This window comes from Podarcis muralis, chromosome 7 (assembly GCF_964188315.1).
Source record: "Podarcis muralis chromosome 7, rPodMur119.hap1.1, whole genome shotgun sequence".
Lineage (NCBI taxonomy): Eukaryota > Metazoa > Chordata > Lepidosauria > Squamata > Lacertidae > Podarcis > Podarcis muralis.
In genome coordinates this window covers 26,471,593-26,487,522 of record NC_135661.1, presented here as the reverse complement: position 1 = coordinate 26,487,522, position 15,930 = coordinate 26,471,593, and the positions used below count along the sequence as shown (strand labels likewise).

Sequence of the window (15,930 nt, the reverse complement as noted above, 5' to 3'; positions counted from 1 at the left end):
TGGGAGTCCTCTGGGCTGCTCCTGCTGCCGTCCCTGGTCTCTGAGCTGCCCCCCACCCTGCCCCAAAGAAAGGTGCTTCCCAGAGGCACCATTTAGCTGCAAGGCTTATAGCCTGGGCTGCTGCAACAAACAGCCACCTAAGTCTTTTGGAGGCAGAGATGCGAGAGGGCATCAGAAGAGGGAGGGAAGGAAAGAGGGACAGAGGCCAGTGTTGCCCGCAGCACCCCTGACCATCATTCAAGGCACCCCAGGTGCCACGGCACACCGGCTAAAAACCACTGGCTTAAGGGCTTACACAATGCTCATCTGACAAATTCTGGTTTGGAAGATGCCTCTTCAATACAGTGCACCTGCCCAACTGTCTTAAAAGAGCTTGTGCATCTCAAGAGCATGGCTGTCGTTCTGCAGCCTGGTTCTCCATCCGTAGAAAGGCCCCATTATATCTCCTGCTAGAATGAGGACAACCCTCATCTTAGCTACGAAACCTAGTTTTCAAATTTCTGCTTTGGATTAATGGAATCTGGGTTTATTATTATTCTCTCCAAGGAGTAGCCTTAGCTCAGTGGTAGATCACGTGACACTGTCTGTGCATGCGGACCAGTCCTGGGTTTAATCTCGTGCTGGGCTGAAAGCTGCTCTCCAGTTTCTCATATGTTTCTTCCTAACCAACCCCTGCCCTGCCCCGCCCCTACTGTGCCACAGTAAAAGAGGCTTGTGATTTTCTGCCTCATTCTAGGATGCTTTAGAATGTCATCGAAAGACATAAGAAGAGCCTACTGGATCAGGCCAAGGCCCACCTAGTCCAGCTTCCCGTTCTCATAGTGGCCAACCAGATGCCCCAATGGGAAACCTGCAAGCAGGATCTGGGCAGGGACACGATCCCCTGCAACTGGCATTCAAAGGCGGTAATGGTGGACCAATGAGTTGATGGCCAACAAACATTCTCAGTCTTTGTTTCCTCTAAGACAGAGAAGGAGGATCTGTGGCCCTCCAGGTTTTGCTGGACTCGAGTTCCCATCAGACCTGGGAGCCAGCTTGGCCCAATGGTCAGGGAGTGACAGTCCAGTCACATCTGGAGGGCACCAGATGTTCCCCACCCCTGGTTTAGGACATGCCACATACGGCCAGTTTGGAAGTGTGGTCAGTGAGCAACCTCAAGGTTGGTGGGAAGCAGGGAGATGTTAGGGCTTCTGTGGGAATATTTTCTGTTGCAATGGAGATGGCAGCTTCTGCAGCTATTAAGCCTCCCATTTTGCTGCTGGATGAGCAGGCGGCTATCTCTCCATCATGTTGGCATTAGCAATGGCTTCATGGTGGCCATCTAAACTAAGGTCTTATTGGGTGCTAAGGTTGACAGAGGGAGCCCACTTCGCAGGTCCGCTGCCCTCAGAAGCTTCGGTGGAGCGGCCCATAACAGGGCCTTTTCTGTGTCAGCCCCTAAGCCATAGAATTCCCCCCTTGCACTGGTGCATCTGGTGCCCAAATTGTATAGCTTCCATTGTGCGCTGAAGTTGCCACCTCTTTGACACCAGAGATCCATCTTTTTGGAGCCCACACTATTCCTCTGATTGGGAAATATTTTCACTGATTTTAATCTTACATATTTATATTGCTGTAACCCATCTTGGGACCTTAGGGTGAAGAGTGGTGGTGGTAATAATAATAATAATAATAATAATAATAATAATAATAATAATAATAATTTGATTGCCCCACACACTTTGCGCAGCAAAAATATCCACAGAAATGAAACCCTCTTCTTTCCTCTTCTCAGCTCTTCCATCAGTCTTGGCTCTGATATCCAAAGAGTAGCAAACAATCATGTCACATATAACAAAACGTACTTTAAAATAAGCTTTATTTAGTTGTTGTGTATTTTTTTTTTAATATTTTCATATCTGCATCCATGCCTTCAAGGAATTGTTTCTCCCCACACATGTTGGGGGAGGGAAGAAAAGAAAAGTTAAATCTAATGTTACCCATAGTTCAGAAGCTATTTTATGGTAGTAGTTCTCTTTTAAATAAATCACCTTCTTAGTTTTGCTTTTAAAATAATTATTTCCTAATTTACAAAACAAAACCGAAAAAGGGGGGGGAGTTTTTTGTTTTAAAGAGAGAAAACAAGAAAGCTGAAATGGAAAAAGAAGAAGAAGTGTCTAAATATATTCCAGAAGTTTTGCCGTTTGGATTTTTTAACTCTGATTAAAAGGGAAGGTGGGGGAAGGGATGGGGGTGGGGAGGGAAGGAATGTGTAGCATATTGCAAAAAAGTGCCCCACGGAGAAATGTTCTGCCTCTTGTTTACTTGAGGCTAATGGAAACTTCCTTCTGAAATATAAACAGCAGCTTTGGAGAGGCAATTTTTGTCAAGATTGTGGTGGGGAAGAGAGAAAGGGTTAAACTCCCCTGCTCACCCCCATGGCTTCCCTGCAACTGCACTTTTACATAACAAAGGACATGCATGTTGCCATTAACATAATGTCTAGTTGAGCTGTAAGATACCCCTTGCTCATACCAACATTGGTTGTCAGGGTCCATTTCCGCTTTCCCCAGGTAGCAGAACCTTCATGCAGCCCTCCTTGCAATCTTAAGACAAGGTGCCCCCATTCCAAAAAGATGGGATTCTCAAAAGCCAGCCCAGCACCGTAAAATCCATTGCCTTCCACTATCAAGAGTGGCAAACGGCATTTGTTAAGTTTGCCACATGATGGGTTGGGTTAGCTGCCTATTAACTGGAAAAGCAAAGTCTTGGGAACAGGGAAAAGATGGGGTGGCTTTTGAAAGCACCTCCCAAAGCTTTTTTTTATTATTTTTTTGCCTGAGGTGTAATTCCTACTAAGAGCCTGGCAAAAGGCATCTACCCCTGCCACTATCCCTCCCCCCTCCCCCCGGATTTAGAAAAAAATTAGGTTGATGACACTGTCAAAAAAAAGATGACTTGGTTGCAGAAATGCTCGATTGAAGGAAGCAATGGCCCATTTGTAACATCTGCAAGGTCTTGCTGGTGCAGAGGGGAGTTAGAAATCACTGTGTTCTGGGACAGAGAGAAGCGGAGGCTTTTTTTATGTCAACAAAAATGGGTCTGAGGCAGTTAACAGGCTCCAGAGTTCCTGTGTATGTGCTGGCACCAAGGAGACATAAAAATGACAAACCGAAGCTTGTTTGCATATCTTCTTTACTTGCCTTGCGCCATTTTATTCAGCTCAAATGGGAGGAGCATAGGGGCCTAGAACATCTCCTTGGCTCCAACCCTTCTGAGATTCTATCAGCCGTTGTTGCACAGAGATTATTTCCATAACCATAAGGTCTAGAAACTTGGACAAGGATAAGGGAACAGAGGTACCTATGTCTGCAGTAACGGTCACAGGCCAGAACTACACTGTACACAGCTCCTTTGGGGGGACGGGACTCCTGAACGAATCAGATAAAAATACTTAAGCCCAGTGCAGGATCTCCTCATGTATTAATTGTCCTTAAAACAGACTCCCCTCTGCTGACAGCATTTGACTTGGTATCAGGAATGTCTCCATCTTCTAAACCAGGGGATGAAAGACCACAGGGCTGCAGCGCCCCTGTTAGAACTTGGATTCTCACATGACATTTTCAAGGCAAATGTGTCTCCTCCCGAGAGTCACTCCCAAGCTTGGCTAAAGCAACTTCACTGTGTAACTAGGGGAAACGTTATTGCCAGAGATGTGCTCCTTGTATGGTGTGTGTGTGTGTGTGTGTGTGGAGCGCATGCCCGTGGCGGTGCTGAGCTTCAGGGGGCAAGGAGATGGCGAGATGTCACCCCAAGTCCATAAGCAAACTGCTCTCGTGCTATGAATTGAGTGCCCTGAATTGAGCGCCATGTCCCCGGAGCCATTTTTCTCCAGAGGAGAAAACGAACCAAGCTTCTCGGCATGCACAGATCAATAAGGAGCCACAACGTGCTTAAGTTTTCATGCCCTGAGAGTTGCACCCAAGGCAGTCACATGACTGAGTGTCCTCACTATAGCACCCTGGGTGGAAGGGAGTCTGGGGGATGCAATCCAAAGGACATTGTTTGCTGGAAATCTACATGCTCCAGGGGTGTTGCTATTCTGGTGTCCAGGCAGTGAAGGCTGAATGAAGGCCTTGTGGGATGTTTCCTGGGTCCTATGTTTGCTAGGCAGTGAGGCATGGCCCAGGAGCCTGTGGATGGGTTTGGGGGGCAGCTCAGAGAGGGACGGGATCAAGCTCTGTTGTCCTCCTGATATCATCTGGTGTGTAATGTGGCTTTTTTTTTGGGGGGGGGACCCCAAACCTCTTAATTTTTAAAGAAGAGTTGTTTTTAATTAAAAAAAGCTTGGTTGGATCAATAAATTCTGAACTGAGAGTAGAGGGGGGCTGTCTGTTACTCCTAAATAGGTGGAGGTCATGGAGGAGATCTATGTTAAAAAGAGGTCTTACTATGATATTTGACATTGGCTACTGCCCAGGCAAAGTGCAAGTAGATAAATAGGTACCGCTTTGGCGGGAAGGTAAATGGTGTTTCAGTGCGCTGCTCTGGTTTGCCAGAAGCGGCTTAGTCATGCTGGCCACATGACCCGGAAAAACTGTCTGCGCACAAACACCAGCTCCCTCGGCCTGTAAAGCGAGATGAGAGCCGCAACCCCAGTCGTCTGTGACTGGACTTAACTGCCAGGGGTCCTTTACCTTTTTTTTTTTTTTTTTTACTGCCCAGGCAAATTCAAAGCTTGGCTTGGAAGCTTCTGTAGCCCTACCAGGTCAAGGGGGACCAATGAACTGCCTAGGTGGGTGAAGACACTCTGTAGCCCAGGAGGACACCACAGTCCAGGGGACTTTCAAATACTTCACCCCAAGGGGAGGCAGAGTCTAAATTGAAAGATTCCAGGCTCAGCTGTTCCTGTGTGGATTTCAACATCCCTGGCCAGCAAGTTTCTAAAAATAAATATTAATAGGAATTTTGAATCAATATTTTGTATTGGCCCCCAACAGTAGTTTCACCCCTTAGCTCCCTACCATATTTGCCAGCTCTTAGGTGTAGGCCACAATCTGCCCCCCTCTGTTGAAGAGCCCTTTGCTTGTGTCCCAGCTCATGTAGGAGGGAGCAACAGAGATCCCGAGAAATTTGGAACAGAGGGCCTAATGGAGACCTTAAGCCCATGGTGGGGTACCTTCAGCCTACAGGGCTAATCAGGCCTGTTGGGACTCATTTGGCCCACAAAGTGATGTTTGGCCAAGCCCACATGCCCCAAATTTGATGGTGAAGGAGTGTCTAGGCCAAAGAGGGTTTGGATGCACTTGCAAAAGCCTTGGGCGTTGTACTCTGCAAGCGACCATCTGTTGGTGTGTGGCTCTTTGCAAACTCTGCCAATCAGCTGGTTGTCTGCTTGGGCTTTTGGCACCATTGTCAGGCCATTAGGCCATTGAGAAATGAGGGAGTTAAGGGTCCTGCCTGCCAGGCAGATCCAGTTCTCTACCCTGCAGCTCACTTGCACCCTTAAATGGGCACCATGCTGATGAGCTACTGCTATTTCAGGGTCCGCAGATCTTCCTTTACACCTTCTCCATTCCTGTTTTTATGCCTGCAAAGAAATGGTTGTTTAGCACCAACAGTGCAGCAGCTGCTGCAGAGGCCAAAAAGCAGGGCAGTTAGTTTTCTCATCTTGTTACTGACACGGAACGTGTATGTTTGGAACCCTGTTTCTTATTTCTAAATATTCCACAGTGCTAGGCATGTTTAGCTGTCAGTTTGTTTGAATCCTATCCTCCGCATTGCAAATTTGCACCTGATGCTTTGATAAACCCTGCAAAAAAGTGATAATTGCATTCTCGTGCTTGTGTCGAGATCTTTTGTGTGGGTGTTGAGGCCTGTGCGTGTGTGGTTTCAATGATGTAAATGTACACACCTTTGGACTGACAAATCTCTGCCAAAAAGCAAATCTGATACAATTGTTTGTATAGGGGTATCTGGTTCTATTTGTGTAGGGGTATCTGGTTCTATTTGTGTGGTGTTCAAGCAATATGCCAGAGCACATGTGCCCATCACTAAAACACTGCACAAAACACCTTATGCAATCATGTACGCGATCACATCTGCACCACTTTTTGGGCAGTGATTTATCAATGCACACAGGAATGTTGGAAGCTTTCTTATACCACTAGGCCATATTTATTAGTACTCTTTATACTGACTGGAAGTGGCTCTCCAGGATTTCAGCCATGGGTGTCTCTTAGCCCCACCTGCAGATGCCAAGGACTGAACTGGGGACTTTCAGTTTGCAAAGCAGATGCCGTATCACTGAGCTATAGCCCCTCCACCATACTGTTGGTACTGTAGAAGTAAATAAGGTGAAGGAACTTGGGTGCCCTTGAAAAAACGCCAGGGGAAAACACACACCAAACAAACTCTGCTTCTCATTTAACACTAAACCATGGCTTAATAACCAATAGTTATTAGCGCTAGGTGCAAGCCCAGTTCAGAAGTTTCACTATGGTTTGTTTGTTGTTGGCAAGCTAAGAACAAAAACCATGGTTTGTTTTCATTATTAATTTAAAAAATATATACTGCTCAGCACAGTAAAAAAATAATAATCCCTAAGCAGTTTGCAAAAATAAGAGTTCAATGATAAAAATGCAAAAATTCAACAAAATTACATAAAAACTGGGATAAAAACACAACTGTGTATCATAAATAAAACTGAGCCCTGAACAAAAATCAAGGGCTATATCAAACTAGGTTTTACTAGGAGTAAACCCAATGAAATGAATGGACCTAAGTTAGCCATGCCCATTAATTTCAATGCATGCAATCTGACCTGGACTCGCATAAGATGCAGCCCCCAAAATGTAAGAGAGAGAGTCCTGGGAAACCTGAGTAATGACACATGCTTTAAAGAGGCACCTGAAGATCTTCACAATCTCTGCTTTGTGCTTTATGCAAAGAGGGAGCAACCCAGAAAGTAACTGCTGTTGTCAAGAAAGTCCGGTTCTGTGCTATTGCCAATGGACAATCAGCTGGTTGTGGAATGACCAGCAAGCAGGAGTTGAGTATAAGAGCCTGTGGTTCTCAGCAATGGGCATTCAAAGACACACTGCTTCTGGGAGTTGGGAGCAGAGCCACTATGGCTGGAAGCTACGAAGAAGCTGACCCTCCATGAATTTGTCTAATCCTTTTTTTAAAAAGCCATCCAAATTGTTGACCATCATTGCCTCTGGTGGTAGTGAGTTCCATAGTTTATCTATGAGCCATCTGAAGAAGTGCTTTCTTTGGCTGCCCTGAATATTCCAGCACTTGGCTTCCCTGGATGCCCAAAAGTTCCAGTATTATAAGACAGCGGGGAAAAACTTTCTCTATCCACTTTCCCTGTATCATGCACACTTCTATCCTGTCACTTCATGGTCATCCTTTCCTTAAACTAAACCACACCCCCAAATGTTATAACCCTTGATCTGTTTTGTTTGCCCTTTTGTGAAAGCTTTCCAGCTGTAAAATATTCGTTTTGAGGTGAGGTGCACAGAGTATTTCAAGTGTGGCTTCACCATAGATTTATCTAAAGGCATCATGATATGGACAGTTTTGTTTTCGATTCCTTTCCTAATGACCCCTCGCATGGAATTCACTTTTTCGCAGCTGCCGCACACTGGGTCAATACCTTCATCTGGCTGTCCACTAAGACTCCAAGGTCTCGTTCCTGGTCAGTCACTACCAGTTCAGACCCTATGAGTGGATATGTTAAATTTAGGGTTTTTCGCCCCAACCTGACACTTGCTTACTTTGAACTGCATTTACTGCCCGTTCCCCCTAGGAAAATGAGACAAATGGTTCCTTCTGTCTCAACTGCAGGATTACAAAATTTGGTCCAGAGTTCTCCCAATTCTGCCAGAGGATCTGGAAGGGCTAATGATCTATTGACCAAGGAAATACGATCAAGTTCAGAAGTGCCATGGTTTCTGGACCAGCAGCCCTTGGATGTAAAGTCATCAAGCAATAGTAACTCTGAGGAGGAGGTGGATCCCTAATCCTTCCTGGGTATATCTGCTGGCAACGCAGTCCACACACCAGCCCCTGAAACCCAAGGAGGTACTTTTCCCACAGGACTCTAATCAGTAGTGGTCAGATTCCTTGGAGGCTCAAGAATACCCAGGCGACTTCCCCTAAAGGAGTACTCGAAATGCCAAACCCCACTGCTGAGAAGCCAGCAGCTGTCTTGAACAGCACTAGTACTTTAACTGGCCATCAGCAGCACTCCAAGGGTTGGGCTTTCCCCATAACTTTTCAGTTCAGACTACAAAGCCCTGGCAGTTGCTTCAGGCCAGTGCTGAGACAACATGATCTTCCTGGCTCAGCTGCAGGGTTGCTATCCGTGGTCCTGAATGCCAGCTACAGAACTCTGTACAGCATCTCTGCCCTTGTTCAGGGTGCTGGCCTTGTCTCAGGACCAAGGCAGCTCCAGATCCCTGGGCCTAGGCTTCTTCACCTTGCTTGGGTTTCCTCTTGTTGGTGGAAACTGAGCTGGTGGATGGAAAGAAGAAACCAAAACTACATTCCCAGTAGTTGTGTCAATGGGCCAAGCCAGTGTTTTCAACTGTGTGAAGCAGTGATAGGTTTTTGTTGACATAAAATATCACCTTAGACAATGGGCCATTGCTTGCTTCCATACCTTGGTCCTACAGAAGCAACTTTTTTCACTTGCCTTTTCTTGCTGAAGTCTCCTTGACATTTCAAATCCAAGGAAGACGTTGGCCATTTTGTGGCTGAATTATGGTTCACTCATTTCTGATCTGAATGCACATTCAGAACATCAGTGTGTGAAATCCCTGATCTTGCCTGCGGGATGGGGACAAATGACAATGTCAAGCGAGGGGTTGAGACAGAGTTCAAAGCAGCTTTGGATGTTCTTGCAAGGCCTGAACTTCAGTCACTCACAATCCATGAAAAACTATCTAGGGAAATAAGTAATAATATCGCATCACTGTGCCGCTCTGAGCAGCAGCAGCAGCTGATGTGAGTTAACCAGAAAGTGACCTGAACTGACAGAAATGCACATTTGGCATTTTGGTTGGGTGTTCTGGCAGAGAGTCAGGGAGAGGAGGGGGGTGGATGGAGGCAGGGAGAAGGGAAATGGGGAAAACTAACATTTGTTCTCTTGGCATCAAATCCATCATACTTCAGCTCTGCAAATTCAACTCCCAGAGAGCAGGGAAGTAGAAACAGCACCCGTCCAAAACCCCCACCCAACGTGGAAAAATATAAATTCCAATATTTATGTAATAATTTAGTTAGAATACATCTTCTGTATTGTGCAAATAAATTAAAAACTAAAACAATATAGGGAGAAAAAAGAGGGTTAAGGAATTATTCCAGATGAGTATGCATTAAAAAACAAAACAGAAAAATTAGGAAGATAAGCGAGAGCGAGCACTTTACATCCATATGATTTCCAGGTATTCTGGCCTGGAAGAGGTCATCTTACTGGGGTTTGGGGTCTTTTATTTTTGGAATTGGGGGTGCCTTTGCACCCAAAGCCCACTCCCCTTTGCACTCTGACCACAAGTAAGAATATGGTCACTTATGAACTGCAGCATAAATGTTTCGTTTGCCACAAGTCTGGCTCAGAAGCCCACTGTGGGCTGAAGGATCATGTCTGTCACATGCAAAAGAAAAGAAAGGTCCAGAGGGTATCTTTGCACAATCGCTCGCAGAAAAAGCTCACAGTGATGCTGTCCGTCTTTATAACCATTTCGCTTGTTACTTCCTCCTACAATTGCACCTCTGTGTGGTGGTTTTCAGTTGCAGATAAAAAGGTGTGTGGTATCCAGCTATGTCCGCTTTAGAGTAGACCCACTGAAATTAATGAACATTGCCAGCCTAAGGCCATGAATTTAAATGGGTCAACTCTGAGGAGAACTTAGCTAGATATAACCCAGAGCTTTCACCCAAGCATTTTGTAGTAGTAGTGGTGGACCTAAGCAGATGCGTGGAATGAGTCCAGAACAGCCAGAAATGCCTACATATTCTGCTAATTAGGGTTTCTAATTTCAGTTTCTAATTTTTCCAATCTTAAATTCAGTCCTCTATATTTCTATATCAGTTTGTGATTTTTTAAATAATATATGCATTTTTAATTCAATTGTGCCTAATGTACCCATGTTTACAAGCCATTTCCCCTAATAGAAAGCATTTTTGTATGCTATCGTCATCAACCTAAGCCTTTCAATGCACATTTTACCTTGGTTAGTGCATTTTTGTATACATTATTTGGCCAGAGAGCCACATTGCAAAATTCAGACAAGTGTGAATTTTGCAAAGCGGCTGGGCTTAGGTTCCTGACTGTTTCAGGAATTGTGAATTAGAGAAGTCCATCTTTAAATGTGAATGAGACTGATTTTCTCCCTCAATCCTACAGATATGTCTATGTCAGGCATCCCCAACCTTTGGCCCTCCAGATGTTTAGGACTACAATTCCCATCATCCCTGACCACTGGTCCTGTTAGCTAGGGATCATGGGAGTTGTATTCCCCAAACATCTGGAGGGCCACAGGTTGGGGATACCTGCTATTTAATCACAGTCCATTTTAGAAAACAAAGAGATACAGCATAGTTCTACTTAGAAGTAAGCCCCACTGAGTTGAACAGGAAATATTCCCAGGAAGATGGCAGCCTTAACTCACTTTCTCTCTTTCCCCCTCTCCACTTAAGATTTGTTGGCTGAAATCCCCGCGACGGGGTGAGCTCCCGTTGCTCGGTCCCTGCTCCTGCCAACCTAGCAGTTCGAAAGCACGTCAAAGTGCAAGTAGATAAATAGGTACTGCTCTGGTGGGAAGGTAAACGGCATTTCCGTGCGCTGCTCTGGTTCGCCAGAAGCGGCTTAGTCATGCTCGCCACATGACCCAGAAGCTGTACGCCGGCTCCCTCGGCCAATAAAGCGAGATGAGCGCCGCAATCCCAGAGTTGGCCATGACTGGACCTAATGGGGTCAGGGATCCCGGTCCCTTTACCTTTATCATCTCTTTGCTTTCACTGGAAGGCAGCAATGTTTGCAGTGAGTGACTGGATAGCACCTTCTCTTACTGGTTTCCCTGATATCTTCACAACTAAAAGGACTAGAAACGTACATTTTTAAAACTAACACTGCACATTTAGGAAGTGGCAAGGTCTTGTTTTCAGCCGGAGCTCACTGGAGCTCAGCTCCAGCACCTCTCAGGTGGGCCCCATTGCGCCATTGGAGAATTTCATGGTGAGCTCTGGCACCTCTTTCTCTAGAAAAATAGCACTGGGACGCGTCCTCCAGTATTCTGAAAGTGGGGCTGGTCCTCACAGCCTCTCTTCCTATAGGTACAGCCCTGGTTTCACCACCTCAGGAGGGACATATTTATAAGAGGAGGCAACCTATTGCCGACAGGGACTCTTCGCCTCACGGTGAGATTTCTCTGGCGATATGATTGTGCAAGAGCAGGGATGGCCAACTTCTCCAGTCTTAGGGAACTCCATATGGCAGCACAGAAATTCCATTTACCTTAGGGATGGTATTCAGTATAACACCTACTCAAAGCAGACCATGGAAATTAATGGACATGACTCTGTTAGGTCCCTTAATCTCAACAGGTCTTCTCTGAGTAGGGATACAACCCTTGGCTTAAATTCAGTAGCAGGTCTCAAAAGTGATCAAAGCAGAGGGGACACCATCCACATATCCAACCATTACAAGAATGGGAGGTGGTGTCTGCAGGCTGGACCAGAACCCTGGTGGGCGGGGTTTTGGATTCAATTCACCCCACCTGCTTGCTGTGGACCCAATCCAAATCAGTGTCTGGCATCTCCTACTTGCATTGGAGCAGGACTGCAAGGAGAGCAAAAAGCTATTCCACACCAAGGTCTCAATCCAGACTGGAGGCCCCACACCTGCCGTTTGGATTTTGGGGGAAAAGCTTTCATGCAACAGAGTGGTCTTGCTCTCCAGTCTAGCCCAACAAGCTTGACTTGGTGGCTGGATCTCTTGCCCATAAGACAAGGCTGTTGCCCATCCCTGCTGCAAACACACTTCTGAACTGCTGGCTCGCCATGAGATAGTGCGTCCGCCCCACGAGAACAGGACACACCATTTCTCCCTTTCGGCAGCCATCTTGGCAAAAACACACGAGACGCAGACGTCATCTCAGGGTGGGATGCAATAAAAAAGGGGGGAGGGGGGAGAGAACAGCTTTTTGGGGGACAGGAGACATTTACAAGCACACAGTGCACAATATTCCTCGTCGTCGTTGTTATTTACAGATACACAGCAGTCCTTCAAGTTTTTCAAGTTTCGTAAAAAAAAGGGGGAGGGGGGGACGAAGAGGAAAAAGAAGAGTAAAAAAGAAATGCGGGGAAAGCAGGGTCGGAGGAGGCGGGGGGGGGGGGGAGAAACGAAACAAATAAAAAAGAAAGCACACCCCAGAACAGAACCAGGGAAGGTCACACAACACGACTGGCATCGCTCCATAGACAACAGTTAATGGGGGGCGGGGCAGGGGGTTCACACAGGGGATCGCTGGGGGTTTATGTACAGCGGGTTACATTAGAGGCCACGGGCTCACGATCCGCTGGGTTCGGTTAGAGGCTTTTTTTTTGTTTTGCTTGCGCACACAGACACTCCCACACACGCACGCACACCAGAAGCGGGAGCGGGAGAGGCAGGCCGTCACCAGTCGGCGTCCTCCTCGATATAGTAATCGGGGGCGGTACCATCGAAGAGCCCGGGGTCGAGCGATTTCCGTTGCTTCCCTCTGGCAAAGACGCGGGAGATGGATCCGAAGCCCATTTTCTCTTTCTTCTTTTTCCGTTTTTGGTCTTCGAGGTCCTCTAGAGACTGAGGAGGAAGGAGACGGCAGGTTTTTTCATGGAAAGCGTCACAGAATCGTAGCGCTGAAAGGGACAGCCAAGGGTCATCTAGTCCAACCCCCCCGCAATGCCAGAATCCTTGGTAAAGAATCTCTGGCAGAGGACCATCCAACCTCTGCTGGAAAACTTCCAGTGAAGGAGAGGCTACCATCTCCTGAAAGAGATCGTTTAACTGTCGAACAGCTCCAACTGTCGGAAAGGTCTTCCTAATGTTTAGCTGGAATCGCCTTTCTTGTAATTGGAATCTATTGGTTTGGGTCGTACCCCTCCGGGGCAGCAGAAAACAAGCTTGTGTCATCCTTCATGTGGCAGCCCTTCAGATGTTTGAAGATGGCTGTTGTATCAGACAGGTGATGAGCAAAAAAATGGGCGTGCGCTTCTGAAGTGGGGCCAGTCAGAGATGGGCAACTCTGTTTATTTGGGTTTCTTATTTTCCCACTCTTACATTTGCTTCTCCACATTTCTAAGTTGCTTAGTGAATCCCACCCCCCCCAAAGTATCCTAATGAAAATTCATCGCAAGTTTAATGAGAATTTCTCCTGATATACACATTTGCCTAATGCACACACATTGTTGCAATAAAAAAATCCTTTAAAAAATGCTATTTTCAGCACTATATGCATTTTCATGCACATTTGACCCTGGCGAATGCATTTATGTACTCATCACTACTTGGCTGAACAACTGCCAAGAAATATGAATTTCTAAGGATGGCCTTGCTTTGGTCCATACATTGTTTCAGGAACTACAAATTATGCAAGTTTGACTCTAAGTGAGACGAGAACTGATTTTCTCTACTACCCCTGACACTTGAGGTTGACAGTAGCAGATACACTGTTCAGTATATTGTTTATGGATCGGACCCTCTACAAATTAAGAAGACTAATGCACCTGGGTTCCCTGTAAACAATGTGGGTTGTATCCAACATTACAGTAGACCCGATGAAATCAATGGACACAGCTTAATTAATGGACATTTCCTCATTAATTTCAGAAGGTCTACTCTGAGTAGGACTGACTTGGGTGGCTTAAGCCCCTAACAACCCAACTGCTCTGAGTTTAATGCCCTTGGATCTCCTCCCACCCTTACAGCACATCCTGGAAAAGTCCCTTTCAATAGGTTTAACACGCCTGGCCACGCAGGATGACCCGGTACTTACCTGGACAATTGGGTTGTGCAAGTTTTTCTGTACTGGTCCAGGACTATCTCCCTGCCAGGAGAAAGAGAAATGTCAGCTTCGCACAGAGCAGAACAATATAGCCTGGAGCCTGGGCGTGCTCAATGCCCATTGCTGAAGCCTGCCTGGCACCTTCCCCCAATGGACTGGCTGGATGCAGAGGACTGGTGGAGAAGAGGTAGCAGACTGGGAAAAAGTGGTGTCGGAACAGAGTTTACTGAGCAGGGAACAGGGTTTAGTGAGCAGGAAGAGGCTGTGGCAGAGAACAGTTTAGAATCAGAAGCAGAAGCAGAGGCTGGAGAGGAGAGGAGACAAGAGACAGAGATGAAGAAGGCTGCTGAAGAAGCCAGGGGGTCTCCCCCTCCTGCTGTGACCAGCTCCCCTCCCTGCTGGTTGCCCAGAACCCACAGAGGTATGAAGAGGGTGGAGCAGAGACAGACAAGGTGACTTGGGCAGGAAACTTAGGGAGTTGTGGGAGGGTGGGGTCCTCCAGTCCTTGCAACTGCCTCATTGAGGCAAGACCTACTGGGAAGAGTTGCTGTGCTCACTAGTACTCAGCTGCTTTTGTTTCTTTGAATAAGGAGTTAACTTCACTGACACCTTGTCAGTGCTGACCGGCTCCCGCCTTGACATTCGAGATACGTTGCGCTTTGCTGTGAAAAGCCCACTGGCTGGCTGAGGAATAAAAATGATGATGGGATGGCAGTGGTTGGCTCTCAAGGGAGTTCCACAATCCACAATCCTTTCAACACAGGCTTCTTCCCTGGGGTCAGATCGGGTTACTCTGTACCTTCATGGAGAATGGGAAAATGAGGCACTGCCCCACTAACTTCAGTCCATCTCTAGCCAGCCCTCACTTGCCTGTTTTCTTATGCAAGACCAATCTAGTGGGGCAACGGCGCACGTCTGCCACCTCCTCTTTACTCTCAATGTTGCTTTGTAGAAGATGGGGACCAAACTAGAAATAGCTGGCTCAGCCTCTTATTGGCTCCACCTGCTGTTGGGTTTCCTGCCCCACCAGTCCCAAGGGGCGCCAGACACCACTACCATCACCTTGGCATCTCCAGGTGGTTCCTGGAGATCTAAATTCCTCTGAGAACTCATTCGGGAAGGGTAAGAAAGTCTAGTGGGGCAGATGGTAGTAAGCAGATGGTTCATGTCAAAATATTGTCATTCCGTTAAAACACACACAGCCAGCCAGAGCTAATAGGAAGTTCTAGAATTAGCTGGCTCTGTCTGTCTTTGGCTCTGGCACCTAGTGTGAGTCTCCCTGTCCCAGTCCCAAAGGGGACCAACCACCTCTGTGTACCTCTGGTCCCTGAAAGCTGGAATGCGGTCAAATGGAAAACAAAAGCACAAATGAGATTCAGTGTCAGGGCACAACTAGATGCCAGGCAGGAGATCCATAGGGGAAGACCCATCAATGGGCTCAGGGGAGGGCAACAAAGGCAGTCATATAAACTATATTCCAGATCCTTAATAGCAATTTTTCATTAGATGGTGGGTTCATCATTTCCCCCTTGATAACTACTTGGCAGTCTGATCAACAGGTCAATAAATGTTGTAATTCTACTGATTTCTTATTCGAATCAAAAATTAAAAAAGAAGTGGAAACGTTTTGATGAATATATGGCAAAATATTGCTCAAAAAAGATATGCTAATGTGAAGTACTGGAATGGAAGTACTGGATGGAAGAAAAATTTGTAAGAAAAGATAATAAGAATATATAGATGACTTGAGAAGGTTGTAGAATGCAAAGATTATTGTAAATTGTATAATGTGGAGGAAATCGAGTGGGGGCGGAGGGAAGTGGGAGGAAGGAGAAAAGAATAATATGATGGATTGAGGAATAGAAATGTAAATGTATGGGGGGATGGGGAGGAAATG

At 46.4% G+C, this 15,930-nt stretch overlaps 1 protein-coding gene across 3 annotated transcripts in view; it reads right to left on the bottom strand.

Moving 5' to 3' along the window:
* Positions 1–1,841: 1,841 nt before the first annotated feature.
* Positions 1,842–15,930, bottom strand: part of KAZN (kazrin, periplakin interacting protein) — a 217,010-nt gene continuing 202,921 nt past the window's right edge. For 2 of the 3 annotated variants that reach the window (XM_028740582.2, XM_028740581.2), the window contains exons 7-8: positions 14,025–14,075; positions 1,842–12,832 (exon numbers count right to left, since the gene is read on the bottom strand). In XM_028740582.2, the coding sequence (XP_028596415.2) occupies positions 12,665–12,832; positions 14,025–14,075 (219 nt within the window). In that variant the 3' untranslated portion in view covers positions 1,842–12,664. The remainder of the gene's footprint in view (positions 12,833–14,024; positions 14,076–15,930) is intronic. The other variant, XM_077931416.1, reaches the window with a different exon arrangement.